The sequence below is a fragment of the Hylobates moloch genome, unplaced genomic scaffold (assembly GCF_009828535.3).
Source record: "Hylobates moloch isolate HMO894 unplaced genomic scaffold, HMol_V3 SCAFFOLD_2, whole genome shotgun sequence".
NCBI classification, from domain to species: domain Eukaryota; kingdom Metazoa; phylum Chordata; class Mammalia; order Primates; family Hylobatidae; genus Hylobates; species Hylobates moloch.
In genome coordinates, this window is record NW_026652277.1 from 73,099,149 (window position 1) to 73,113,789 (window position 14,641).

Consider the following 14,641-nt stretch of genomic DNA (forward strand, 5'->3'; position numbering starts at 1 on the left):
TTAGTTAAAAGATCTAGGCATTGGCAGCAAACTAGGTGTTGTTTTCAGCACAGTCAGTGCTGAAACCATTCTACTTAGTGAATGTGGACTGTAGGAACTGTGAGATAGTACCTTCGAGGAAAATTGTACTTAAATTGTACTTGTTTGGTAGAGCGATAGGAAGCATGTCCTCTTGAGGTCGTTCCAAGTCCTGAATAGTCATGGAAAAGTGTTTAATTCTTACATTAGATGGTTCAAATGAGGGATAATTGTTTGATTACTCAGACATATCCCTTACTCTTTCATACTAACAAACCCACAGAGCTGGTCTGTGTCTTTATACACTTTGCAAAACACTAATCATCAAATTCCATTTCTTTCTTTTTTGTTTCTGTTGCTGAAGACCTCATTTGAATTAGAACTCTCATTTGTAGAGTTAATTCCAGAAACAATGATTACATTGATTTCAAATGGTGCATGAGGCCTGAAAGTGAGTGCTAGACCGTAAAGAAGCAAGGGATGTTTAAGTAGCGATTAGTTTCTTTTGTCAGGAAAAGGTCCTTAATACCAACGGTAAGGAGGGACATGCATTTTCCTTAAGAGTTTTGTGTTATTTTTTATGTGTTTATATGGTTTCAGTGTAACCAGCAAATAGATATCCAATTATGACTGCATGACACTCATTACAGCTACAGATCAATAACTGATTCTGGATTGCATTGAGATGTGAAGAAGCAACCTACCAAAGCCACGTGGCTGAGACTAAAGATTGTTCCACATAGCCACCATTGTGTCATACACTTAGCTATGTAGTATTTCTGCCATTGTTGCTGGATTTTCCAGCTTTGCAGAAATGATGGAAAAATAAAATGAACTTTAGAACTAACTGTCTTCTCAGATTAATAGTTTCACTGATCAAAGTACTTTTAAAATACATTAAAAATTAGAAAACACTTACAAAAACTGAAAAGGAAACTTATGCCAGGATAGCTAAAACCACATAGATTATTTTTTAAATCTTCGATAGTTTCATTAGAATGCCAATATGAAACGCCTCTTTTTTTGTATGATTAATCCTTTTTTGTTCTTGTATTCTTGGCTTTTCAATAAACTGAATGATAAACACAGAAACCAAAAAGTTGAATCATCTGCTTCTTCCTTACGTTTGATTCTTCCCAATCAACTGTTCCTTATTCAAAAGTGCATTTTTCTTTTTTCAAATTATCTTCTTTTAGATCAATATAGAAAAAATATACATGTATTTAAGATAAAGAAATATTTTACTTTTGAAGCTATATGAAGCAAGGAAGAAGAGTGGCGTGCAATCTCCTTACTTTATTATTTGTTTCCCAATTAGTTCAAATTAGATAATGTATAGCAATGAAGGGAAATACGGAGGGATGCAGCTGTAAGCCTTAGCCATAAACATTTTGCCCTTTTTTTAATCTTTGAGGGAGTATAAAGAATTTGGGCAATTATGTTTTTTAAGATTTTTACACTAGTTCATTTTAACTTATACCTTTCATTTTCTATTTAAATGCTTATTTAGAGTGATTTTAGAAATTATTTGTATTAGAAAACTAATTTTACTTTTTTACTTGAAAAAGATCTAGAATAATAAATATAAGACAGGAAGTACAATTTACAGATAATGTGGTTTTCTAATATGTTATGCAGACTAAATCCTCTTATTAATCTTAAATTTGTAGAACATCAACAATATAAATGTTTAAGATGTACAATTTTTCATTTTTTTGTCCAAAAGGCACTATGATAAACTTTTTTTCTCATAAAATACCGTATATTTAATTCATTAATGGAAAATAATACCCTTATAAGCCCATTACACAATAGATTGAAAATCTGCTGTTGCACTATTTAGATGCATATGTTTTATATCTTCAGAAAGCAAATATTGAACACTTAGAAAGTGAAAAATTCTGTGACAGTTCTATGCTTATTCTTTGCAGGAAATACAGGATGCAATCACATGAGTTATTTCCTGAATGAACTGGTGCCTTCCAACTCTAGAGATCTGACAAGGGATAATGTCCTTTAAATCAAGAGGTGTTCATTTTTTCAATGTTGAGGTTAAGACATTTGTTAGTTGACTGATAATTTACTCTGACAAAGAGTTATAATTTAGAAAAGATTGAAAATACTATTACCCACACTTCTCTTCTCATTTTTAACATTTTTTAGGAGTGGCATTTCTTTGTTTCATTAATTTAACATAGATTGCTAAAGTGCTGGGATTACAAGTGTGAGCCACTGTGCCCTGCCTAGTAGATTACTTTTTATTTTGAGATAATTGTAGATTCACATGCTGTTGTAGGAAATAATACCGAGAGATATTGTATCACTTATCCAGTTTCTCTCATATCTTGTGAAACTATACTGCAATATCACACCAGATCACACCAGAATATTAATATTGATAGAATACACCACTCTTCTTCAGATTTCTTTAGTTTAACCTGTAGTTAATTATATTTGTATGTATGTGTTTAGTTCTATGCAATTTTACCCATAAAGTAAGTTCATGTTTACACCATCACAGTGAAGATACAGAGTAGATAATTTTATCACCACAAGGATGCTTCATGTTGTCCTTTCATGACAATACTCACTTACCTCCATCCTCCATCTTTAACCCCTGGCAACCACTTCTCTGTTCTCCATTTCTATAATTTTGTCATTTCAAGAATGTTACACTTATAAATGGAATTACACAGTATGTAAACTTTTGGGATTGACTTTTCTTACTCAGTGTAATTCTCTAAAGATTTATCCAAGTTTTTATGTGTATCAGTAGTTTGCTCCTTTTGTTTGTTGACTAGTACTTCATGGTATGGGAATACTACAGATTGTTTGGCCACTCACCAGTTGAAGGAAATTTGGGTTGTTTCCAGGTTGGAGCTACTACAAATAAAGTTGCAATGAGCATTCATGTACAGGTTTTTGTGTGAATGTAAATTTCCATTTCTCTGAGATAAATGTTCAATATTGCAGTTGCTGGGTGTCACAGTAATTGCACAAGTAGTTTTATAAGAAACTGCCAAACTGTTTTCCAGAGCGGCTGTGCTAGTTTACATTCCTACCAATGATGTATGAATAATCATTTCTCTGCATTCTTGCCATCGTTTAATGTTTTTCACCGTTTTTATTTTAGATATGTAGTAATGTCTCATTGTGGTTTTAACCTGTATTTCTCTAAGGCCAATAACAATTTGTTTCATAAGATTATTTGCCACTTGTATATCCTCTTCCATGAAATATCTGTTTATGCTTTTGAACCATTTTCTAATTGAAGTGTTTGTTGTTGCTATTAGTTTTTTTTTTTTTTTTTAACGTTGACTTTTGAGACTTCTTTCTGCATGCTCGATACTAGTTCTTTTTTGGATTACAAATATTTGTAAATTTGTTTTACAAATCTGTCTCTCAGCCTATAGCTTGTGTTTCCATCCTCTAATACATATATTTAAATTAACATACACCTGTCAGTTCAACATGACTATTCTCATGCAATTTGTATTTTGCTTTCCTTTGTGACTTTTTCTTTCTTTACTCATCTAACACAAATACACAATTCTGTCTATTATTTTCATAAATGTCCTAAGTATATTAATAAAACTCCTCTGATCTTTGCTTCTTGGTTAAATGGCTTTGGAGGATGGAAAGTTGCAACTCATACTAATGGTGTTAGAAACTAAGAACAAAAAGTATTCACAAAAGGGTGAAAGAATTTAACATTGTTTCATTGCTATGTCAAATTCCAAACAACCAGTTGGAAAATGGAAAACGGAAAATGGAATTATATATGTGTATATTGCTTGACATTGTAAAGTTAATAATTTATTTAAAATATTTAAGATCGCATCTATATGGCTTTTTATCAGATTTGTAAGATCACCAAATTAGTATGCTTCCACAGTGTACTAATGTGTGATTATATTTTATTTTATTTCATCTTAAATGATTCCTCTTTATAGAATTTCAGAAATGTCAAATTCTGTTGTGTCAACAACTGCTCTCCAAATGAGTGTTTTATCATAAATATTGCCTTTTATCCTGTTTTACTTTCATTGGAAACAACCCAATGGGTTCTGTGAATGAGGGAATGTTTTGTTTAATTTTTGCTTTTTTGTGTGTGTTTTAAACTCTTTTTTGGCTTTTGTTTTGTGTTTTGTGTTTTGTTTGTATGAATGACTAGATTTTGCTTTTTTCATTTTCATTTTAATTTTTAGCAAGCATGGGAATATATTCTTGCATACACCTTGGGAAAGATAAAACTTTAAATGTAGCTTAATCAACGTTGTAAATCATTTTCTTTCCTTCCCATTGACTCAGATATGTGCGTTGTTGGAAATGTGTGCTCTAAGTAGCGTATTTTTTTAGTCTGGTTAGCTGCCTGCCTGTGATGAGGACTATATCAATTGTTGTCATTCTAAATGTTTCCTTTCTTTTTTCCAAACACATTTGCCTGATTGACCTTTTTTTTTTTTTTTCTCTGTCTTTCTATGGGGCTGCTCCAGGAGCCATGGCTAATCATCTTATAAGCAATGCTCTGCTTCGTCCGCATGGTACTAACAATCCCTATAATACATTGCTTGGGGAACCGGCGGTCTGTAACAACCCTTCTGTCAGCATGTACAACGCACAAGGTGTGCTGGAGTTTATCTTAATTTTTTCAAGTGAGAGTCCCATTTTATGTAGCTTTTATGGGCACATTCTATTTTTCTTTCTCCTGCCTTTCTTTGTTTTGGAAGCAGACATGCAGACTCCTTTTGCATTCCACCCCTTTGGTGCTTTTATTTTCCATTTTCCTTAGGTTTTCCTTAGTAAAAAATGGATTCCTGCTGATAAACAAATGCCTGCTTCATCAATATGTGTTTGTTTCTCCATAATGTTATAAAATGTATTGTGGTTTGTCAGTACTTGTTGTTCATTTATTTTTATATTAAATATCTATGTATTTATTTTGAGAAATGAGATATTTTCTTAAGGTAAGTAATATAAAAGAAGACTTGATTCAATAGTCTTAATATTATAAGATCAAGAAAACAAATCTTACTTTGTTATACCATAAAGTACACTCTGAGCACAAACCATTAGTACTGATGAAAGCATTTAAATCAACTCTGGGGAGAATTACATTGAAGTAAGCAGTGGAGGATAAAGACAGTGTACTGGGCAGTAGCAGCTTGGGTTCTGCCTTAGCTCTGCCATTGCCAATAAGAGCTGGCTCAGGCAGGTCATAAAATTGCTTTTTCTTCTGTGGCTATATGTTAAAAACAAGGCTTTTGAGTATGGTTCCTCTGTACATCCTGCAGCTTGGAAATGATCCAAAAATTAATTGTATCTCAGAAAGAAAAACAAACCACCATAGATCTCTTTAAAACCACTTACAATATAAGCATTCGGACATGGTTTTACCTTTCCTGAGTATAAAAATGTGTTAGGAACACAGAAAGCTTAAAATATATCATATGTAAACAGACTACAAGAGAAAATTATTCAAATACAAGTTTTATAAAAGTCCTAGTCAGCGATCCACTTACTTAAAATTATATTTGAAAGAAAATTCACAATTACAAAGAGACTTCCATGATTCTTTCAAGTTGGATGTAATTGGCAGTATTTAAATTTTCTAGGCAATTTTTAATAAAATTTCTACTATCCTCTGTGGAAATCTTTGTTGTTTTTTTTTTTTTTTTCTTTCTCAGTCACAGGTGAAAGATTAGTGGTGTGAGTGTGTGCAACTTAGTGAGAATGTACCATTGCAGAAAAGGATGTATTTGTTAAAATAAGGCCATTATGTGTCTAAAACCATCTGAGCTTCCCCAGGAGGCATCTTGCCAGATACGAAGGATGATTTTACATTATTTCAGAAACACCAAAGTCAGTAATCAAAAGTGACTACAGGAATATAGGCAAGTCGTTTGTCGATACAATGAAATAATTCAGCTCACTTTGAACTTCAAATTTCTTAAGGGATACATGTCTTTAGAATTAGAAGGCATAGAGCTCATTGAATTCTCTTTACATCATTGCTGACATTCTGTCAGCTTGTGCTTAAGTATTTCCTATAATGGGGCCCATCCCACCTCAGAATCTCATATATTCTATTGTTGAAACACTCCATTTGTTACGTATATATTTTTTTCTTCCACTAAGCTGAAATTTTTCTCTGGCCTCTAGAGCAAAGAAGAGCAAAGCATTCTTCTGTTGTCTGTGGCAATCCTTTAAATACTTGGAAACAGCTAACCTGTCTTCCTTTAGTCTTCCATTTCTGTAATGAATCAGAATCATCAATATGAGACAGTATCTGGGTCTTTCTTCTTGGTTACTCCACCTAAAGTGTCTCTTTATATCTCAATGTCCCTATTTCATTGTAGCACTCAATGAATTGTACATTACACAATTCATCAGATGTGGTTTGGCAGAACAATTTGGTAAACCTTATAAAGGCTTGTTTTATTTTGCTTTTTTCTTTGTTTTCCTTAGGACGAGTGACAGGTAATTGTGTCATTATAAACATATTAACATGTGCTGACATATTAGTAAATTTTGAATGATGTTAAATGAAGATTTTTACCCTATCTGGAAATTAAATGTATTCTACTTTATTCACCCTACATAGAAGAGTCATAGGTATTTATTTTAAAACAAATAATAAATTTGGACCACATTTTGTTTAGCTTTTTTGCTAATTCAGTTATAATTTCTAACTTCTTATATAATGAAAAAGTAAAACTGATTAATCTGTATGTTTTTCCTAATTCAATATCTGCCTTCTTGTCTTACTTTATTTTTACTGGTATCTTAAAGTATGAGATTTTTCCAAGGATGGAATACTTCTATAAAAACTATCAAACTGTAGTTCTCACAATGTAAGAATTTTAAATAATACTGTATTGGATACAAACTTTTATTCTTGGGATCTATGACTGGTTATTGCTACTGAGATTATCAATAAATATACAAAGGATTCTTCTGAATGGATTTGCCTTTTATTCTAGTAAATTCGATAACTTTTACTGACTTTTTTAAAAAAACAAATTAAATAACTTTATTAATGTTTTCCAGAGTCAGAAGTTGAATTGTACACTATTTAATGTTTTAATATTTTTTAGGAGGTTAAGAAACTATGGTAGTGCTTAAAATAATTCTTTTTTACCACTGACCAAAAATAAATCTTGGTGATTGTCATATTGCTACTAATCTTATACTTTCAGATGAATGCACTTATATTCTTACTGGCAAGGTGAAATCTTACATGAAATATAGGTGGCTCGGTATGTACTGGAGTGGTTTATGTGGAATTACCACTTGGTTCTATTGTGTGGGTCCTCTGGTTCAGTTGCACCAATGCTATCCAAGCATAGAAGCATACTGATTTAAAGTATCTATTCTTGGTTGTAACACCATTTATTTAAAATATGTAAAGATGTGTTTATTGTGTTACTGAGGCATACAGAATTAGGAATGAAGATGAATAATATACTTTTATTACACTGAATTTAGAGTCTATCTGGAAATATTTTAAATTTCATGCAGAGTACTTCTGGACCATTATCTTCTTTACAGTATTAGGAATTTAATTTTTGTAAAGATAAATCTCATTATACAAAAACCTGTCAACAAAACATAATTTAGAGAGGAAGTCATGATTTACTAAAATAATTTACATTTTAAAGTAATTTAATTCAATTCTAAAACTTTAAAGATACATAGTCCTAGAACAGAATATAGTGAAGAATATATTATAGTTGGTAAGAATACAAGATCATTTTAGAATGTATATAAATAGACTTTCTGTGATAGTTTTCAAAGCCTAAGGCAGATGTGAAGTGAAGGAGATTGCAGCAGACAGAATTGGAAGAAGTCTGGAAGACGTTTTTCTGATCCCAGTTCTGCCATATTAGCAGGGTGGTGTTAGATAAAGCCTCAGCCCCTCTGGGCTGCAGTCTCCTCTTCTCTGAAAAGTGGGAATTGAATTTCAATGATCTCTCATGTGCTTTCCAGCTCTAAAATGCTTTCATTTAAGGAATGAGCCATAATGAGCCTGCAAGCATTTACATCTCTCGATATACTGGCTTGGCCCTTCCTTTCAAATTCTTATTTCAAAGTTCTTTTGAAACTTTAAAAGAGATTTCCTCTGCATTTTGAAATGTTGTTGATCTTTCTGCTGAGAAGCAAATCAACATTTAAAGTACCAAAACTGTCTCTTTAAACTGTCATTAAATTATAGTAAGATAGAACCCTTTGAAATGATCTGGCCCAGTGAATTTGCTCGTTTTTATTTTATGATACTTTACTCTTTTTGTAGACAAAATCAGCAAGAACAGCTCTGTTAACCTGGCTAAAATAAGAGGTTTTTTTCCTTAAAAAAAAAAATTTTGATAGGATTGTGTTTTTAAAGGATCAACTCTCAAAATGTTTGATTGCATACAATTGTGCAACCATCCAGAAGGAAACCTAATATTGTTGGTTGCGTTTTTCCCCTCTCACATTTTCTGTATTCAGAATAATAAATAAATTTAACCTTTTTTTCCTCCATAGTTACACAACCTTTGAATATGAGCTCCAAAAATGACAATATTGATCAGTTTTTATTTAAATCTGATAAAAAGATTCATATATGTATAATAGAGAAATAACTTTTGTGCAGGAAAAGAGAAGATACATAAGGCGGGAAAAAATGAACACGATTATGAAAGTCGTCAATTCTGGTTTCTCTCTGTATAAAAGCTTCAGATTTTATTTATACTTTTACTGAAAAAATTTAAAATTAAATAACATTCCTTGAAGCAGGTATACTCTAACAAACACACACGTGTGTGACATTGAAATATATTGGTGAAAATAGTCATGATCTGCCCTCAAATTTTTACTCTCCTTGGTTTATGTGATAATCTGAAGTTTGTATTTGTTTGAAATTTACAAATGGAAACGCTTATTAAAGACTCATTATATTAGCATGTGTTAAGGGGGATTTCTTATTTTCTGACTAACATTTCAGTATTTTTAATTATGATAAATCATGTAACCCAGACTCATGAATTTTGGGGCAGTGGAAATTATTTCCTTTGACTCTTTTTTCTGCATATCATCAATTTGCTTTTTACTCATGTTTCTTCTACTGTCGCTGTAAGCTTACTTGTTGTTTTTTCTTTCCTTTTCTTCATGCTGTCGTTTAGAGCCCTACAGAGAGACAAGTATGGGAGTAAAGCTAAACATTGCATATCAAATGTAATTTTTTTTAGTTCACTTTTATTGCATCACATATAGATGATGTAGTTATTAAAAACAGTTCATCTCACAATTTAAAAACTAAAAAGCCTATGAATCAACTTACATAAATATATGTTAATAGAGATTAGACGCTTTTGTTGTCTGATTCTTTTATTGTCACATAATCAACATAGTTGTTAAGTTTCATGTAATGTTTGTGTGAGTTAAATTGTTTTTAAATTAAGCATTTATTTTTGCTAAGTAATTCATAAACTTTTAATTTTTATTAGTACATTCCATCATAAAAATGTGTCACATGCAACATATCCACTTTATTTTACTATGGCTGGTTTCAGCCCGTACCTAATGCATTGACAAACCGAAATAATAAACACGTGTTTCAATGCATCAGCCATCCAACCATAGCCATCAAGCATACCATAGCAGCTTCTGCAAAAGCTATCACCCATCACATACAGCCCTTTAAGAAGCATTTACTTTTATTTTTTCCTAACATTGTGGATTTGTCTACAAGATATAAAATGAAAATAAATCGCTTCACCCTATGTCTGTGATGGCTGCTTATTAATACAATTTATGCATTGCTAATTTTGAAAACTGTCTTACTTGAATACACAGTATGCATCAGGAGTCCAAATAAAAATTGGCATATTTGAAACACAGAATTTAAACCAGCAATGAACTAGTTGAGTTTTGATAAATAACTGCATCACAGATATAGAATGAATGCTGTATTTTCACAAGTTAGCAATATATTAAGAAGTTTAATAGAATTCTCCAATTAATATTTCTGTAAATAAACATCCTTTCTTATTTACCAATATTGGTTAAATGTGTTTTTTCATTTTGTGGTTGCATTTGAAGTGATTTATGAAACTATTATAGATTCTTGTATTTCTGTTCATTCAATGGAATGCAAAAACCTTGAAGAAATATGTGGTCAGATTTATTTCACTGCAGCTGTTTCTTACCAGAATAAAATGTTTATCCTCTTTTAAACCCAAACTTTAACATGCACACAAATCCATCACTCATTATATAATGGTAACATTAATACTGACACAATGTTTTTAGGCACCAGATACCTGTGTCTTTACAAATTCTTTTGTAGTATTTATTACTTAATGACCCTAAAAAAATCTCTGATGGGATAGCATACAATAACAGCCAAAATGCTTATAGCAGAAAAAAAAAATTAGGAAGTAAATCCAAATACTTTTGTTTCGAAAATTCCTAGGTGTAAATTCTTTTGATGTGCCATTTACCTGACTAAACATTATTTCATGACCTCATCATTCTGAGAAATTTAACATAATCCTTTTGTGGTTTTGTATGAAGGGATTATTTTTAATCTTACAAATTAAATTTCAATTTATTAGACACTGCTTGTTGCTTTTACTTTTGACCAGTATATTCAAAGTACCACACATGAATTATGTTAATATTATACCTATTTTGGTGCTAAGACAATTTGTAAAATTAAAGGTAATGAATTATTTAACTGACTTTGATGTGTATAAATTGAAAGCTATGAATGACTACACGAAAATTTTATGTTATTTTGTCCAGGTTATAACCAAATATACTTCCAATAATGTCAGCCAATGTTTGTGTGGCAATTGCAAATTGATAATTTATAGGTTTTTAAAAATTCTTTTAAAGATCTACTTTAAATATGATTTTCCCATTTATATGGTTTCAATCACTGGTCCAATTATACACATATATAGATTTAATAGTATTTTCTGTTTCCCTCCAAACATTTTATACTTAAGTAAATGCTAGCAATTTATACATATTTCATAGTCAATTAATGTTTTTGCTTCTGTGTTTGTGTATGTGTTCTATGGCTTGTTGGATATAAATGTCATAGTATCTTGTAATCTTTTTCAGAGGGGCTTCTGAACAATGCCAGGGATACAAGTGTCATGGATACTCTACCACTGAATGGTAACCATGGCAATAGTTACAGCATTGCCAGCGGCGAATACCTGAGCAACTGTGTGCAAATCATAGACCGTGGCTATAACCATAACGAGACCGCCCTAGAGAAAAAGATTCTGAAGGAACTCACTTCCAACTATATCCCTTCCTACCTGAACAACCACGAGCGCTCCAGCGAACAGAACAGGAATCTGATGAACAAGCTGGTGAATAACCTCGGCAGTGGAAGGGAAGATGCTGCCATTGTCCTGGATGATGCCACCTCGTTTAACCACGAGGAGAGTTTGGGCCTGGAACTCATTCATGAGGAATCTGATGCTCCTTTGCTGCCCCCAAGAGTATACTCCACCGAGAACCACCAGCCACACCATTATACCAGAAGGCGGATCCCCCAAGACCACAGCGAGAGCTTTTTCCCTTTGCTAACCAACGAGCACACAGAAGATCTCCAGTCACCCCACAGAGACTCTCTCTATACCAGCATGCCGACACTGGCTGGTGTGGCCGCCACAGAGAGTGTTACCACCAGCACCCAGACCGAACCCCCACCGGCCAAATGTGGTGATGCCGAAGATGTTTACTACAAAAGCATGCCAAACCTGGGTTCCAGAAACCACGTCCATCAGCTGCATACTTACTACCAGCTAGGGCGCGGCAGCAGTGATGGATTTATAGTTCCTCCAAACAAAGATGGGACCCCTCCCGAGGGAAGTTCAAAAGGACCTGCTCATTTGGTCACTAGTCTATAGAAGATGACACAGAAATGGAAACCAACAAAACTGCTAACACCCTGTTGACTGTTCTGAGTTGATATAAGCAGTGGTAATAATGTGTGTACTCCTAAATCTTTATGCTGTCCTCAAAAGACAAACACAAACTCTCAGACTTTTTTTTTTTTTTAATGGGATTTTTAGGTCAGTCCAGGGGAGAAAGATAACTGCTAAAATTCCCCTGTACCCCATCCTTTCTTGTCCTTTCCCCTTCAGGTGGAGACTTCATTATGTTAATGAACAAGATATGAAGAAAATGGCACTCATTGTGGCCTTGTTGAATTATGTTGTGTATGTTTTAACATCTCTGATGCTCTGTTACTAAAATTACAAGGACCTGCTTTTTAAAAGGCCAGAACAGTTGTCTGAAATTAGTAACAATGCTGCATCTAGATTGGAGTGCTGCACAAACATAAAAGCAAAGCAAAACTGTATCACATAGGGTTTTTGGTCACTCACAACCTGAATTCACCACAGCTGGAATAGCTGTGGAAAACAAAATAAAACAGCAAAATTAATAATGAAATGGAGGGGAATTCTAGAATTATATGCTAAATGCATATTTTATGATTTGCTGTATTAACTGATGATAAAACTAATGGCAGAAAAAAAAGTTGAACAATTTCTATGTAATGTACAGATACTAGCATTGCACATATAGTCTGCTTTCTGTTCCTCCGGAATTTGAGTCCTGTTAATGTAGTAGAAAAAAAAAAAAAGAAATTTTCTTTTTCTTTTGTGCTGGTCTTGCAAGTTTGTCTACCAGTAAGAGAGCAAAGTTTCCTTCCTTTCTTCTCTTTCTTCATTTTCTTTCTTTTTTTCTTTTTTGCCTTTTTTTCCTTTAAAATTTTGCCTGGCAAAAAATAAATAAATGGAACTATCACTTTATAAGAATCATTTTCTAGTAATGCAAACAAATTATTTTTTACAAAAAAAATAAAATAAATAAAATTAGACTTCCTTCCCTCACTATATATCTTTATGCAGTCAGAATATTTCCAACAGTGTTTTTTGCAAATTAGAGCAGGACAAACTTTTATGTTTACAGGGCACGTCTGTTGTAATGCAAAGCATATTTGGCAAGCAGTTCATCACCAGGACACTAGCTATGATTCTAGAAGTCAAAAGGTGTCTATAGAACTAGTGGGGCTTCTGCATGTGAAAAACGGTTTTCCATAGGCATTAAAGTGCTGAATGCTCAGTCTGATCCCCAAGTGGGCACCTGCACTACCACTTTTTAGAGGAAATTCACTCCCTCGTAAGAAAGAATTGGAAGGTCAAATTATTTTGAAGTGATTTTTTTTAAAAAGGTCTTCTGTTTATTAACAGGAAAATGTATTTATTTGACAGGATTTTGAGTAATGTAGGAATACAAAAGGTAAATTAGCAGCACATATAATTTTTTTTTAATTTATGATCCATTTTGTATGGTCTCAAAGTTGGATGACCTCATTACTAATATTTGTTGTAAAGTGAAACTTGTTTGCCAACCAATAAACAACTGATTGAGATTTAGAAGATACTGTATTGATGTATGTACTATATGATTAATTACTCTTCTTATTTTTCTCGCCTTTCTTTCCTTCTGTTTTCAATACATAAACTTTGCTGATCCTCTGTGGCCCAAATGAGCCATGCAAAAGAAATCAATCTGCCTAGATGAATAAGCTAAGCACAAAATCATACAGGTTTGCAGACAAAGTAAACCAGAAAAATGGAATGGGCATGTTTATTTTGGCTGAAATCAGAGGCATAACTTGATTTTGAGCAGGTTAACATATATGTTACTGTTTGCTTATCTATAAACCAGCTGCAGTCACTATGCTTACCTTTAAAACCAGATTCAATCAGAGATAGATATAAATATCAAATTTGGGGCTGGGTGAGTCATATTTTTTCCTCCTTTGTGCATTCCCTTTTGATGTTAGAAATTCAAATTCCCTCAATTTGCTAAAAGCTACAAAGAAAGAGAATATTCATTTTATAAAGATACAATAAGACTTTTATTGTGTTTTTTTCGTATTCTGTATATGAGGGAAATAGGAAAAGATAAAGAAGTTCTTTCAAAGAAACTTTCTAGATCTCTCATTACTGCAGATCCTTTATAGCAGGGCCCAAGTACAGACCCCCTGTTAGGGCAAAGCTAAAAGGAATCTGCCAAATTATAATTTCTCCTGTAGTGTGTTTTATCTCGGGGTTTCCTTTTTCAAAAATCTAAACAACACTATCCATCTACAAATGACTATCTTAAATCTAGTTTAGAGAATGGCCAATAATCTGTATAAATAGTTTATAAATACATGGCAAAAAAATTTCTGCTGAGCCAGAGTGCATCATAACCTTCACATCACCTCAAAACATTTTATGTATCATTCTTTTTTAGTCAATTGGCATGAATACTTTTTAAGTTTACAGATTTTATGTTGGAGGAGAATCACAAGCGTTAATGGTAATTAGGTTTTCTCACACCACACTATGGCAATATTAGCACGTCCAAGGCTTTTAACCCACCTGATACATAGAATACATTTGGCAATAAAAGAATCCTTTTTAGATGTGTTTATGGTAACTTCAGAAACACAAATGTGGTCTGTGGATTATGAGCACTTATGCTTGTTTTGTCAAACAGTAATCTACATGAAAGCAACTCTGTCAGTAAGAAGCTGGTTTCACAGAAAAATGGGGAAACT

The 14,641-nt window shown here is 32.8% G+C and overlaps 1 protein-coding gene across 47 annotated transcripts in view; it reads left to right on the forward strand.

Annotated features, from left to right (window-relative positions):
• ADGRL3 (adhesion G protein-coupled receptor L3) overlaps positions 1-13,471 on the forward strand; it is an 866,327-nt gene extending 852,856 nt beyond the window's left edge. For 22 of the 47 annotated variants that reach the window (XM_032151691.2, XM_032151695.2, XM_058434505.1 and 19 more), the window contains one exon: positions 11,131-13,471. In XM_032151691.2, coding sequence (XP_032007582.1) covers positions 11,131-11,930 — 800 coding nt within the window. In that variant the 3' untranslated portion in view covers positions 11,931-13,471. Of the gene's footprint in view, positions 1-4,514; positions 4,674-9,182; positions 9,235-11,130 lie in introns of all 47 variants that reach the window. The other 25 variants (XM_032151761.2, XM_058434598.1, XM_058434578.1 and 22 more) reach the window with 11 other exon arrangements.
• The last annotated feature ends 1,170 nt before the right edge of the window (positions 13,472-14,641 follow it).